Below are 14,501 nucleotides of genomic sequence, written 5' to 3' on the forward strand. Positions count from 1 at the left end.
GGGCCGGGGGCCGGGGGTGAGGGAGCGGGGCCGGGGGTGAGGGAGCGGGGCCGGGGGCCGGGGGTGAGGGAGCGGGGCCGGGGGTGAGGGAGCGGGGCAGGGGTTGAGGGAGCGGGGTCGGGGCCGGGGGTGAGGGAGCGGGCCGGGGGTGAGGGAGCGGGGCCGGGGGTGAGGGAGCGGGGCCGGGGGCCGGGGGTGAGGGAGCGGGGCCGGGGGTGAGGGAGCGGGGCCGGGGGTGAGGGAGCGGGGCCGGGGGCCGGGGTTGAGGGAGCGGGGCAGGGGGTGAGGGAGCGGGGCAGGGGGCAGGGGTTGAGGGAGCGGGGCCGGGGGTGAGGGAGCGGGGCAGGGGGCCGGGGTTGAGGGAGCGGGGCCGGGGGTGAGGGAGCGGGGCCGGGGGCAGGGGTTGAGGGAGCGGGGCCGGGGGTGAGGGAGCGGGGCAGGGTGGGCCGCAGACATGTCGGTCCAGCTGGTGTGCCGTACACTGGCGCTGGTTGTGGGGCTGCGGGAGGCGAAGCCGGGGCCCAGGCTGAGCGGGCAGCAGCTGCTGGCCGAGCTGAAGGCGGAGAACGGGCAGAGTGTGTGGGACAGCCGGCTGGTTCAGGCCGTGTCCGGACTCCAGCTCCTGGGCTGGCTCGACAACTCCATCCTGCTGCTGGCGGGCAGCGACTCACATCTTCACATCGTGAGGGAGGCCTGGATCCGGAGAACACTGAGAGCACCCCGGGGATACCGGATCAAAACCATGGGTGAGTGACAGAGACTGGGACAGAGAGAGAGAGAGACTGGGACAGAGAGAGAGAGACTGGGACAGAGAGAGAGACTGGGACAGAGAGAGAGAAAGGGAGAGACTGAGATAGAGAGAGAGACGGGGACAGAGAGAGAGAGAGACGGGGACAGAGAGAGAGAGAGACGGGGACAGAGAGAGAGAGAGACTGGGACAGAGAGAGAGAGAGACTGGGACAGAGAGGGAGAGAGACTGAGGCAGAGAGAGAGGGAGAGAGACTGAGGCAGAGAGAGAGGGAGAGACTGGGACAGAGAGAGAGGGAGAGACTGGGACAGAGAGTGAGAGAGGGAGAGACTGAGATAGAGAGAGAGACGGGGACAGAGAGAGAGGGAGAGACTGGGACAGAGAGAGAGACTGGGACAGAGAGAGAGAGACTGGGACAGAGAGAGAGAAAGGGAGAGACTGAGATAGAGAGAGAGACGGGGACAGAGAGAGAGAGAGAGACGGGGACAGAGAGAGAGAGAGACGGGGACAGAGAGAGAGAGAGACTGGGACAGAGAGGGAGAGAGACTGGGACAGAGAGAGAGAGGGAGAGACTGGGACAGAGAGGGAGAGAGACTGGGACAGAGAGAGAGGGAGAGAGACTGGGACAGAGAGAGAGAGAGACTGGGACAGAGAGAGAGAGAGAGACTGGGACAGAGAGAGAGAGAGAGACTGGGACAGAGAGAGAGAGAGACTGGGACAGAGAGAGAGAGAGACTGGGACAGAGAGAGAGAGAGAGACTGGGATAGAGAGAGAGACTGGGAGAGAGAGAGAGACTGGGACAGAGAGAGAGAGACTGGGAGAGAGAGAGAGAGAGACTGGGAGAGAGAGAGAGAGACTGGGACAGAGAGAGAGAGAGACTGGGACAGAGAGAGAGAGAGAGACTGGGACAGAGAGAGAGAGAGAGACTGGGACAGAGAGAGAGAGAGACTGGGACAGAGAGAGAGAGAGAGACTGGGATAGAGAGAGAGACTGGGAGAGAGAGAGAGACTGGGAGAGAGAGAGAGAGAGAGAGACTGGGAGAGAGAGAGAGAGACTGGGAGAGAGAGAGAGAGACTGGGACAGAGAGAGAGAGAGACTGGGACAGAGAGAGAGAGAGACTGGGACAGAGAGAGAGAGAGACTGGGACAGAGAGAGAGAGAGACTGGGACAGAGAGAGAGAGACTGGGACAGAGAGAGAGAGAGACTGGGACAGGGAGAGAGAGAGAGAGACTGGGACAGAGAGACAGGGAGAGAGACTGGGACAGAGAGAGAGAGAGAGACTGGGACAGAGAGAGAGAGAGAGACTGGGACAGAGAGAGAGAGAGAGACTGGGACAGAGAGAGAGAGAGACTGGGACAGAGAGAGAGAGAGAGACTGGGATAGAGAGAGAGACTGGGAGAGAGAGAGAGACTGGGAGAGAGAGAGAGAGAGAGAGACTGGGAGAGAGAGAGAGAGACTGGGACAGAGAGAGAGAGAGACTGGGACAGAGAGAGAGAGAGACTGGGACAGAGAGAGAGAGAGAGACTGGGACAGAGAGAGAGAGACTGGGACAGAGAGAGAGAGAGAGACTGGGACAGAGAGAGAGAGAGACTGGGACAGGGAGAGAGAGAGAGAGACTGGGACAGAGAGACAGGGAGAGAGACTGGGACAGAGAGAGAGAGAGAGACTGGGATAGAGAGAGAGAGAGAGAGAGGGACTGGGACAGAGAGAGAGAGACATAAGAACATAAGAAATAGGAGCAGGAGTAGGCCATCTAGCCCTTCGAGCCTGCCCCGCCATTCAGTAAGATCATGGCTGATCTGTCGTGGCTCAGTTCCACTTTCCCGCCCTCTCCCCATAACCCTTAATCCCCTCTCTTATCAAAAACCCATCAACCTGTGTCTTAAAAATATTTAGCGAGGCAGCCTCCACCACTTCAACGGGCAGAGAATTCCAGAGATTCACCACCCTTTGAGTGAAGAAGTTCCTCCTCAACTCCGTTCTAAACCGCCCCCCCTTTATCTTGAGGCTGTGCCCCCTAGTCCTACTGTCTTTTTTGAGCAGGAAGAGTCTCTCCACCTCTATCCTATCCATCCCATTCATCATCTTATACGTCTCAATGAGATCTCCCCTCATTCTTCTAAACTCTAACGAGTACAAGCCTAGTTTATTCAGCCTCTCCTCATAGCTCAACCCCCTCAACTCCGGTATCAGTCTAGTAAACCTCCTCTGCACTCCCTCCAAGGCCAAAATATCTTTGCGCAAGTGCGGCGCAAAGACTGGGACAGGGAGAGAGAGAGACTGGGACAGGGAGAGAGAGAGAGAGACTGGGACAGAGAGAGAGAGAACATAGAGCACTGCAGCACAAACAGGCCCTTCGGTCCACAAGTTGTGCCGATCATATCCTTACCTACCAGGCCATAGAACTATCTGTAACTCCCAATGCCATTAGATCCCATATACTCATCCAGAAGTCTTTTAAAAGATCCCAGCAAGTTCGCCCCTACCACCACCGACGGCAGCTGATTCCACTCACTCACCACCCTCTGAGTGAAAAACTTACCCCTAACATCTCCTCTGTACCTACTTCCCAGCACCTGAAACCTGTGTCCTCTCGTAGCGACCATTTCAGCCCGGGGAAATAGCCTCCGAGAATCCACCCTATCTATTCCTCTCAACATTTTATAAACCTCTATCAGGTTGCCTCTCAACCTTCCTCTCTCCAGGGAGAAGAGTCCCAGCTCCCTCAACCTATCTTCATAAGGCATGCCTCCCAATCCAGGCAACATCCTTGTAAATCTCCTCTGCACCCTTTCAATAGCTTCCACATCCTTCCTATATTGAGGCGACCAGAACTGCGCACAGTACTCCAAGTGGGGTCTGACAAGGGTCTTATAAAGTTGCAGCATTACCTCCCGACTCCTAAACTCAATCCCTCGATTAATGAAGGCCGGTACACCACACGCCTTCCTGACCACATCCTCCACCTACGAGACCAATTTAAGAGTCGTATGGACCCAGACCTCAAGGTCCTTCTGATCCTGTACACTGTTAAGAGTCCTATCCTTGATATTGTACTCCTTCATCCCATTTCACCTGCCAAAATGGACCACTACACATTTATCTGGGTTGAAGTCCATCTGCCACTTCTCCGCCCAGTCTTGCATCCTATCTATGTCACGCTGCAACTTCTGACATCCCTCCAGACTATCCACAACACCACCAACCTTCGTGCCGTCAGCAAACTTACCAACCCATCCCTCCACTTCCTCATCCAGGTCATTTATGAAAATGACAAACAGCAAGGGTCCTGGAACACATCCCTGGGGCACTCCACTGGTGACCGACCTCCATGCAGAAAAAGACCCATCCACAACCACTCTCTGCCTTCTGCGGGCAAGCCAATTCTGGATCCACAAAGCCAAAGCCCCTTAGATCCCATGCCCTCTCACTTTCTGAAGAAGTCTTGCATGGGGGACCTTATTGAATGCCTAGCTGAAGTCCATATAAACCACATCCACCGTTCTTCCTTCATCAATGTGTTCAGTCACATTTTCAAAGAACTCAACCAGGCTCGTAAGGCAAGATCTGCCTTTGACAAAGCCATGCTGACTACTTTTGAGCGTACTAAACTTCTCTAAATGTTCATAAATCCTGTCCCTCAGAATCTTCTCCATCAACTTACCAACCACGGAGGTTAGACTCACCAGTCGATAATTTCCCAGGCTACCCCTGTTCCCTTTCTTGAATATAGGAACCACATTCGCAATCCTCCGGAACCTCTCCCATCTCCATCGACGACGCGAAGATCATCGCCAGAGGTTCTGCAATCTCTTCCCTGGCCTCCCACAGTAACCTGGAATATATCCCATTTGGTCCCGGCGACTTATCTGTCTTGATGCTATTCAAAACTTCCAACACATCCTCTTTCTTAATGTCCACATACTCAATCTTTTCAGTCCGCCACAAACCTGCAGTACAACCACCCAGATCTTTTTCCACCATGAATACCAAGGCAAAGTATTCATTGAGCACCTCTGCTATTTCTACCGGTTCTGTACAAACTTTCCCACCTTCACATTTTATAGGTCCTGTTCCTTCACACCTCATCCTTTTACACTTCACATGAACGCCTTAGGGTTCTCCTTAATCTTACCTGCCAAGGCCTTCTCATGACCCCTTCTGGCTCTCCTAATTTCCTTCTTAAGTTTCTTCCTATAAGCCGTATACTCCCCTAGATCCCTAACATTTCCTAGAGAGACCGGGACAGAGAGAGAGTGAGAGACCGGGACAGAGAGAGAGTGAGAGACCGGGACAGAGAGAGAGTGAGAGACCGGGACAGAGAGAGAGTGAGAGACCGGGACAGAGAGAGAGTGAGAGACCGGGACAGAGAGAGAGTGAGAGACCGGGACAGAGAGAGAGTGAGAGACCGGGACAGAGAGAGAGTGAGAGACCGGGACAGAGAGAGAGTGAGAGACCGGGACAGAGAGAGAGTGAGAGACCGGGACAGAGAGAGAGTGAGAGACCGGGACAGAGAGAGAGTGAGAGACCGGGACAGAGAGAGAGTGAGAGACCGGGACAGAGAGAGAGTGAGAGACCGGGACAGAGAGAGAGTGAGAGACCGGGACAGAGAGAGAGTGAGAGACCGGGACAGAGAGAGAGAGAGAGACCGGGACAGAGAGAGAGTGAGAGACCGGGACAGAGAGAGAGTGAGAGACCGGGACAGAGAGAGAGAGCAAGTGAGAGACCGGGACAGAGAGAGAGTGAGAGACCGGGACGGGGGGGCGAGCGAGAGACCGGGACGGGGGGGGGGGAGCGAGAGACCGGGACGGGGGGGCGAGCGAGAGACCGGGACGGGGGTGGGAGCGAGAGACCGGGACGGGGGGGCGAGCGAGAGACCGGGACGGGGGGGGGGAGCGAGAGACCGGGACGGGGGGGCGAGCGAGAGACCGGGACGGGGGTGGGAGCGAGAGACCGGGACGGGGGGCGAGCGAGAGACCGGGACGGGGGGGGGAGCGAGAGACCGGGACGGGGGGGCGAGCGAGAGACCGGGACGGGGGGGCGAGCGAGAGACCGGGACGGGGGGGCGAGCGAGAGACCGGGACGGGGGAGCGAGCGAGAGACCGGGACGGGGGGCGAGCGAGAGACCGGGACGGGGGGGGAGCGAGAGACCGGGGTGGGGGGGCGAGCGAGAGACCGGGACGGGGGCGAGCGAGAGACCGGGACGGGGGGGGGGGGGGCAGCAAGAGACCGGGACGGGGGGGGCAGCAAGAGACCGGGACGGGGGGGGGGGGCAGTGAGAGACCGGGACGGGGGGCAAGCGAGAGACGGGGGGGGCAGCGAGAGACCGGGACGGGGGGGGGGGGGCGAGCGAGAGACCGGGACAGGGGGGGAGCGAGAGAGAGCGAGAGACCCCTGAGCAGTGAACGAGAGAGAGCGAGAGACACCTGAGCAGTGAACGAGAGAGAGCGAGAGACGCCTGAGCAGTGAACGAGAGAGAGCGAGCGAGCCACACAGGGACGGGAGCTGACAGTGAGACAGACAGAGAGAGAGGGAGAGAGAGACCCTGGCAGAGAGGGAGAGGCTGTAGCTGGGAGGGAGAGAGATACACAGAAACTGCGACAGACAGAGAGAGAGAAAGACACAGAGACCGGGACAGACAGGGAGAGAGACAGAGACACAGATGGAGGGAGAGTGCGAGGGAGGGTGAGGCACAGACTGGGACAGAGAGGGAGGGAAGAGAAGCAAGAGGGGGTGGGGGGGGGGGGGGGGGGAGCGGGGGCGGCGGCGGCGGAAGCCAGGACAGAGAGAGAGAGGAGCAGACAGAGGGTGGGACAGAGAGAGAGAGGGAGGGACGGGAGATGGGTTGGTGGAGATCGGGACTGAGAGGGAAAGGGAGGCAAAGGGGAGCAAGGCTGGGCGGTATGCCAAGGAGGAATGTTTGTCCTCTACCTTGTGAATTCCACACATTTCACCACCCTCTGGGTGAAGAAATTTCTCCTCACCTCAGTCTTAAAAGTTTACCCTCCTTCAGAACTCCCCCACCACCCATAACATTCTTTCTGAATCTACCCTGTGTGACGAAACTGTATCTTTAAACTGTATTTTAATCCTGTTCCTTTGCGGGATTTTTTGACCCTGGATGTTTTCAGCACGGTTTTGCCTGTAACCAATGTCCTCTTATTGTTACTGATGCAATATAATTGACTTTGTTTCTTTCTAACCTGGTATCGTACAGTGTTTTGGGGTTTTATGATCCTTTTCGAATTACTGGATGGCTCATGATTCAGAGGTCAGGTGCTGCGTGGGGATAATTTTTTTCCCCCACAATAGTATGCGAGTTTTTAATTTCAGTTGAGTTACTGTTCCAACAACTGGTGCAAGAAGACAGTGTTTTTTCTCTCTCTTCAGAGGCTTTTTGGAAAGTTCCAAGTCTGGGAAGCCTCAGAGATTTAATCTAACATTCAAAGGACTAATTCACAGCAGGTATTTAAAAGCTGAAAACCCAGCATCACTTAAGCATAGATGCTTTTTTGTGCCAAGTCTCGAAAGGGAGATGTATGTTTGTGGGATGTTGTTTAACTTGGAACATCATGGATAGCCAGCTGTTATTGATACTCTATCATGTTTGAATCTTATTTGTAAAAGTTATGCTAATTCTTTTTATTATATTTTAACTATTAAAATAAACGTTGTTTGATAAAAGTTTCCTAGTGGGTCACTTGAATCATACCTGGCGTGAAAAACCTTACTCTCGCCCCAGCTGCCCCTAAACAATACTAGATTTTTAAAAATATATTGAAAATTTCCCCTCCTCACTAAACTACCACACTTTGAAGCGGCTGGGTTGTGTTGATTGTAGAATGCTCCTGTAAGACCATGCAGACTGAGCAGCATTCTACTTTCTCTGAAAGGTTTTGTGGCCACTGAACAGGTGTGGGTAGCTTTTGTCTCTGAGGAACTAATAATGGCTGTGCTGAAGGCCTAAAGGATCTGTGGCACCTGCAAGTCAGTCAGGATGTAGCATTCATGGGAGCTTCCAAGGTATCTTGCACACACATACATTATCTGCTTCTGTGGTTCAGACTACCTGAAAATTGAAATAATGGAACGTTTTCCTATTGATGAATTGTAGTGACTGATGCCAGGAAGTTTTTAAAGCCATGTGTGCAGTGAATGGCACCCTGCACCTGTGGGAATCCAGGTATCACTACAAATGCCACAGCTCTAGCAGTTTAGTTGGCATCAGCTAGAGACATTGGGATGTAATTGCATGCCTTGCTAAATAGAACACTAGTGGCACCTTGGGTTCACTTACGAGCAGATGCTCGAGATATTCAATAAAGCTCCACAGTGGAGACTTGGAATGAGCCACTCGCAAAAGAGTGGTGGTTACTTTTGAGAGTTACTGGCAATGTGTGATCTCTCAACATCTGTGTATCAGCCCCTCCCAGAGAATGTGGCAGATGTGAGTCATCTCTTCCCTCAACAAGTGGAGACATCGATGGTACTGTCTCTTGTTCATTGTAGGTATGAGAAGTGCCTTTGATACACTCTTGGTCAGTTGAATGACTGTCAGTCCCAACTTTAGGGTCTTAATCCTCTTCATCAGGGTGAGGCTCTGCCCTTCACCCAGCCTGGCAACAAAGGTCTTCTCCTCTCTTCAGTGACCTGAGTGCCAGGCTAAATGTAATATTGACTGCTCCATCTATTGTGCATTTGTACCCATCTGCCTGAAGGGTATTAAGTGGTTAGCATGGCTGCCTCACACCACCAGGGACCTGGGTTCAACTCTGCCCTGGGTGATTGTCTGTGTGGAATTTGTACATCCTCCCCATGTCTCTGTGGGTTTCGTGGGTACCCCAGTTTCCTCCCACAGTCCAAAGATGTGTGGGTTAGATGGATTGGCTGTGGCAAATCACCCTTTAGTGTTCGAACTTGTGTAGGTTAGGGGAATTAGGCATGGTAAATGTGTGGGATTACAGTGATAGGGTGCGAGAGAGCGTCTGGGTAAGATGCTCTGTCTGGGGGTTGGTGCAGACTGACTCATTGAGTCTGCACCACCCTGTAGAGATTCTGTGATCCAAGAAACCCAGTAAAGCTCTCACCTATCTCCTAGTCTCCCACAAATACCACAGGCATGACTGGACTTTCTCAATGGCTTGGATCTGACTGAACACTACCAGGCAATACCAGACTCGGGCAGGACATGTCAGACTAACTCCTTTGGATTACACAGGAGCTTCAATTTGCATTAATATTATGACAATATTGATGGGAGGGTGTACGAAGGCTGAGCCTGGCAACTGTAAGGTTGAGAAGTTTTTGGGCCATGAGGTGTTGAAGCTTTTGTTCCAGTACCGCTGTTTCCTTTTGCCCCTCACAATTTCCTCAAAGAGGGACAATGGGTCTTTAGAGGCCAGTCCAAAAATGGCTCCAATCAGGAATGGATTTTCATAAGGATGATAGCATGAGTTATGAGCACAATCCCTTAATTGGCATGAGACTCTTCTGAACATTTCTCAACTGTCTTCCTCTCTAATGAAGCAGATATGAGTGAAGTACCCCTTCAATTGGCCCAAAAGTGCAGTAGCCTCAACTCTAACTGGTTGCTCCAAGTTTGAGGTACTAGAGTGAACAACAGTGGTAGGCACATTGACAGATTCTGAAGATGAGCCAGTGCTGATGCTCTTCTTATGCTTCTGCCAACAGGCAAGATTATTCTTGGGAAAACACTGGGTTCTGCTAGCATTGACTTGGCTGCTGGAACACTTGAAACTACGACTGAGTCCACATACCTAGCAGTGGGACTGCCGCTTTCTACCTTATATGCTCAATGTGCTTCCACATTTTGCAGCCCTAAAGATCAATGACATAAAATACTGGGTCAGTCCTTGCAATAATTTTCCTGGGTACCCAAGTGCCTTGGACAAAAACTAAGTCACCCATTTCCAATGACCTGTCTCCCTTAACTCAGTCATGGTTCTCCTTCTGTGAGGCTTACTTAGGCTTCATCCTCCCTGTGTAACTTGGGAAAACAAGGTCAAGGTTTCTGAGGCACTGATCCATAGACAACTCGGCTGGTGTAACCCCTGCAGTAGCTGGAGAGGTCATATTGTGTGAGGGCAGAGAATTGGCTAACCAATAGCAGTGTGTGTCGGATTGAGGCTTTAAAAGTTTGCACTGCCCTCTCTGCCAACCCATTGGAAGTGGGGTTGTATAGGGCCATTTGTATGTGTTGGATACCTTTGTTCTTGACAGAGAGTTGTCTCTTTAGCTGTGAAGATAGTACCATTTTCAGAAATGATCCCCACTGGTATGCCATGTATTGCAAAAATTTGTTGCAGCTCATCTATGGTGGCTGATGAAGTCGTTGAACACCATGAGTTGAATGTTGAGCCATTTTGAGTAGGCATCCACTACAATTAAAAACATCATTCCCATAAAAGGGCCAACAAAATCAATGTGGAGCCTTGTCTATGTGTGGATAAGCCATTCCCAGGGGTGTAAGTTTGCTGCAGTGGAAAGATTTGCTATGTTTGGCAATGCTCACATTACCACACTCTATCTTCTTGTTCAATTCGTGGTCACCAAGTGTAGTTGGTGGCCAACATCTTCAACTTGGTCTTCCCAGAACGTGCACTGTGTAACTCCTGGAGGAGTGGCTGACACCCCTGGGGGGTAGTTCTTTTGCTAGGCTCACCACCAAAGCACCTGAACTTCCCAATTGATTCCATTCCTTTGCTACAAATAGGGCCAGACTTGTTTGGATTTGTCAAAATGCCAGCTGATTAAACTATTCTTTTAACCTTTGATAAAACCAGATCCCTCTCAGTCCATGTCTTGATGTAGGCTGACAAAATGGCCAGAGTGTCCAGAAGTTGAAAACTTGGACAATCTCCTATGGAATGGGAGGCAATGATACCATCCATGGAAGCCAATTTAGAGACATTGGAGATCTGCGTCCCTGGTCCGTGTTGAAAAGTATGACATTGGCAGCTAAAAGTAAGGCCATCTTTCTATTCTGGCCGATGCAATCAGCTTATCCTTGCAGAACAGCCCTAGTAATGGCTTATGGTCCAAGATAATGGTGAAGTGGCAGCCATAAACATATTAGTGGAACATCTTAAAGCCTATATGACTGCGAGACACTCTTTATCAATCTGAGAGTATATTCTTTTGGCATCCAACAAGGTCCTGAAAACACAAGCAACATCTTCCATCTTACGGGAAAGCACCATAAGGTGTTGCATCACGTGTCACTTATTTGCTTGCCTGGGTTGAAATGGACGAGGAAGGTAGATGATTATAGGATCTGCTTCACTTGATCAAAGGCTTTCTTTTGACAATCTTCCTATTGTATACACTAAAACATCAATGACAGTGTAGCCAAATTCCCTTCCGACTCCATTTTCAATTTTTCTGATGACACCATCATAGTGGGTCGGATCTCAAACAATGATGAGACAGAGTACTGGAAAGAGATAGAGAAATATTGCAACAACAATCTCTCCCTCAATGTCAATAAAATGAAGGAAATAGGCATCAACTTCAGGAAATTTGGTGGAGAACATGCTATTTCAATGGGGATGAAGTGGAAATGATTAAGAGCTTTAGGTTTCTTGGTGTCCAGATCACCAGCAAACTGTCCTGGTCCTTTCACGCTGACACTATCGTTAAGAAAGCCCGACTATGCCTCTACCTTCTCAGAAGGTTAAGGAAATTTGGCATGTCCATTATGACTCTCTCCAATTTTTACAGATGCACCTTAGAAAGCATCCTTTTTAGATGTGTCACAGCTTGTATGGCTCCTGCTCTGATCAAGACTGCAAGAAACTACAAAGAGTTGTGATCGTAGCCCAGTCCATCACTCAAACCAGCTTCCCATCCATTGACTCTGTCAACACTTCCCGCTGACTTGGGAAAGTAGCCAGCATAATCAATAACTCCATGCACCCCAGACAAACTTTCTTCCACCTATTTCCGTTAGGAAAAAGATACAAAAGTCTGAGATCATGTACCAACTGACTCAGAACAGCTTCTTCTCTGCTGTATTCTTTTGAATGGGCCTACCAAATATTAAACTGAGCTTTCTCTGCATCCTAGCTCTGACTGTAACACTATTTTCTACACTCTCTCCTTTCCTTCCCTCTTTTGTCTGTATAGCACACAAGAAACAATATTTTTCATTGTATACCAATACGCGTAACAATAAATCAAATCATTGCCAGCGTTGATATTTCTTCAAAAGTTGATGTGAGGACAAAAAGTTTGGCAAAAGAGAAAATGCTGGAAAATCTCAGCAGGTCTGGCAGCATCTGTAAGGAGAGAAAAAAGCTGATGTTTTGAGTTTAGATGGCATAGATCAGCTCGATAGTCAATATCTTTTCCCAAAGATAGGGTAGTCTAAAACTAGAATACATACGTTTAAGATGAGAGGGGAGAGATGCAAAAGTGTCCAGAGAGGCAATTTTGACACGGACAGGGTGTTGAGTGTCTGGAACAAACTGCCAGAGGTAGTAGTAGAGGTGGGTACAATTTTGTTTTTAAAAAAGCATTTAGACAGTTATATGGATAAGATGGGTATAGAGGGATATGGGCCAAACGCAGGTAATTGGCACGGCTTAGGTGTTAAACAAAGGGGCAGCATAAACAAGTTGGTCCAAAGGACCCTGTTTCCATGCAATAAACCTCTATGACTCTGACCCCTTGTCAAAGCTAAAATATATAGAAAGTGGGAGATATTTATACAGTACGGTGAGGGAACAAAAGATGAGTCATAGCCACCGAAACAAGGGGAAAGACTGCTAATGACAGTCTATAGGGAGAATAGAAGGTCGTGAATGGCCAAACAGCAGAGAAGCTGAAATCAGGGTAAGCTGTGACAGATGAAGATGTTGCGGGGGGGGAGCAGAATGAGTGGGAGAGAGGTAAAATTGAGAAAAGGGGAAGAGAAGATAAAAGGGGGTTAAAAAAGGGGAAGAAAAAAGCAAAGAAAGAGAAGATAGAAAACAGTTGAATAAAATGTAAGCAAAGGGGTGAAGGATGGGTAGAGCTAATCATCTGAAGTTGTTGAATTCGATGTGGAGATCAGAAGGCTGTGAAGTGCAGAGCCAGAAGATGAATACTGTTCCTCCAGTTTGCGTTGAGCTTCACTGGAACATTGCAGGAAGCCAAGGACAAACATGTGGGCATGGGACTAGGATCGTGTGTTAAAATAGCAAGCAATTGGAGGATCAGGGTCTTGATTGCGCACAGACCGAAGATGCTCAGCAAAGCGATCACCCAGTCTACGCTTGGTCTCTCCGATACAGAGGCGACCATATTGGGAGCAGAGAATGCAATAGACCAAATTGAAAGAGGACAAGTGAAACACTGCTTAAACTGGAATGAGTGTTTTGAACCTTAAGGATCGAAGAGGTAAAGGGGCAGGTGTTGCATCTTCTGCAATTGCATGGCATGGCGAAAGGTGGCCATAATAGCTGACCATCCCTAAAAGGGACTTCAGCTTGGTTACATTCCTTGGTGCAGATATGCCTTTTATCTGCTTTACCTTATCTTCTAGTGGCTGCAAGCCTTCTGCATTGACCTCATTGATCTGGAAAGTACACTTTTCCCTTTTCAGGTGTACATCAGCTTCCCTGAATCTCCTGAGGACCTCCTCCAATTTGGCCCGATGTTCTTCAGGTGACACACCTGTTATGAAGTCATCGTCCAGATACATAATAACTCTTGGACTCTCTTGCAGGAGACTTTTCATTTGAAAGCGTATGCAGATGAAATGTCAAAAGGTAACCTCGTGTATTGGAATAAGCCCTTGTGTGTATTAATGGTGACAAATTTCCTTGAGTCTTCAAGCTCAAGCTGTTGTTACGGAAGACCTAAGTCCAATTTTGTGTTCTTGAGACCTCCTGCCAATTTAAAGTTCTTGTATGCTTGGGATTGGATACCTGTCAATCTGGGCAGCCCTGTTTACTGTCAGCTTATAATTGCTACAAATCCTCACTGTGCAGTTTAATTATCCCAAGGTCTTCTAATTGCTTTAATTCATCTCAGCTTTTTGATGCAGTTCATCAGGAACAGGCTAGGCATGAAAAATTGTTAGTATTAATTTTGGCCTTAACTCCTCACATGCATCCCAACTCTCCCTGAAAGACTTCTTGTGCAGACTTCTGCGTGAATATTCCTAATCATTTCAACCTGATTTGTTTCAGTCTGTCTTGCCCCATTAGGCTGGACTTCTGTCCTTTCATTACCATCAAGGGTAGCTGGACAGACTGGTGCAGATAAAGATACCGGTATTGACGCCATATCCACTATTTACAGGGCCTCCCTCATATAGGTTGCTAACTTAGCTGTTGTACTACTAAGCTCAATGGCTGCAAACCTCCCTCTAAATACCTGTATGTTTGTTCTCCTATTGGATTTTCACAGTAACTTTGTTGCAGGGTTAATATTAGCCTACTTGTGACTAATAAATAAACTTTACTATGGCCAAAGCATCTGTATCGACTTCCATAATTAGTAGATACCCGTTAACCAGAATGACAATTTTCATGGAGGCTGTTTTATTTAGCTTTACAATGGTGAGCTTATAAACTTCGAACTTTTCTTCCAGATCTTCAAGTCTATTCACTGGAGTCCTCGTTTTGTTTCTTGGAAACTAGGTGCAGTCTGTTTGACTGCACTTGCTTGGGTATGGCCTTTCCTATTGCACCTAAAACAAATGAACTCTTTCCATTTGCATCCACCTTGGGGATAGTCTCAGCCACAA

The 14,501-nt window shown here is 49.8% G+C and overlaps 1 protein-coding gene across 7 annotated transcripts in view; it reads left to right on the top strand.

Moving 5' to 3' along the window:
* Positions 1 to 451: 451 nt before the first annotated feature.
* Positions 452 to 14,501, top strand: part of stox1 (storkhead box 1) — a 39,388-nt gene continuing 25,338 nt past the window's right edge. For all 7 annotated transcript variants that reach the window (XM_080205364.1, XM_080205365.1, XM_080205363.1 and 4 more), the window contains exon 1: positions 452 to 746. In XM_080205364.1, coding sequence (XP_080061490.1) covers positions 455 to 746 — 292 coding nt within the window. In that variant the 5' untranslated portion in view covers positions 452 to 454. The remainder of the gene's footprint in view (positions 747 to 14,501) is intronic.

Source organism: Carcharhinus amblyrhynchos, chromosome 17 (assembly GCF_965287045.1).
Source record: "Carcharhinus amblyrhynchos chromosome 17, sCarAmb.v2.hapA, whole genome shotgun sequence".
NCBI lineage: Eukaryota > Metazoa > Chordata > Chondrichthyes > Carcharhiniformes > Carcharhinidae > Carcharhinus > Carcharhinus amblyrhynchos.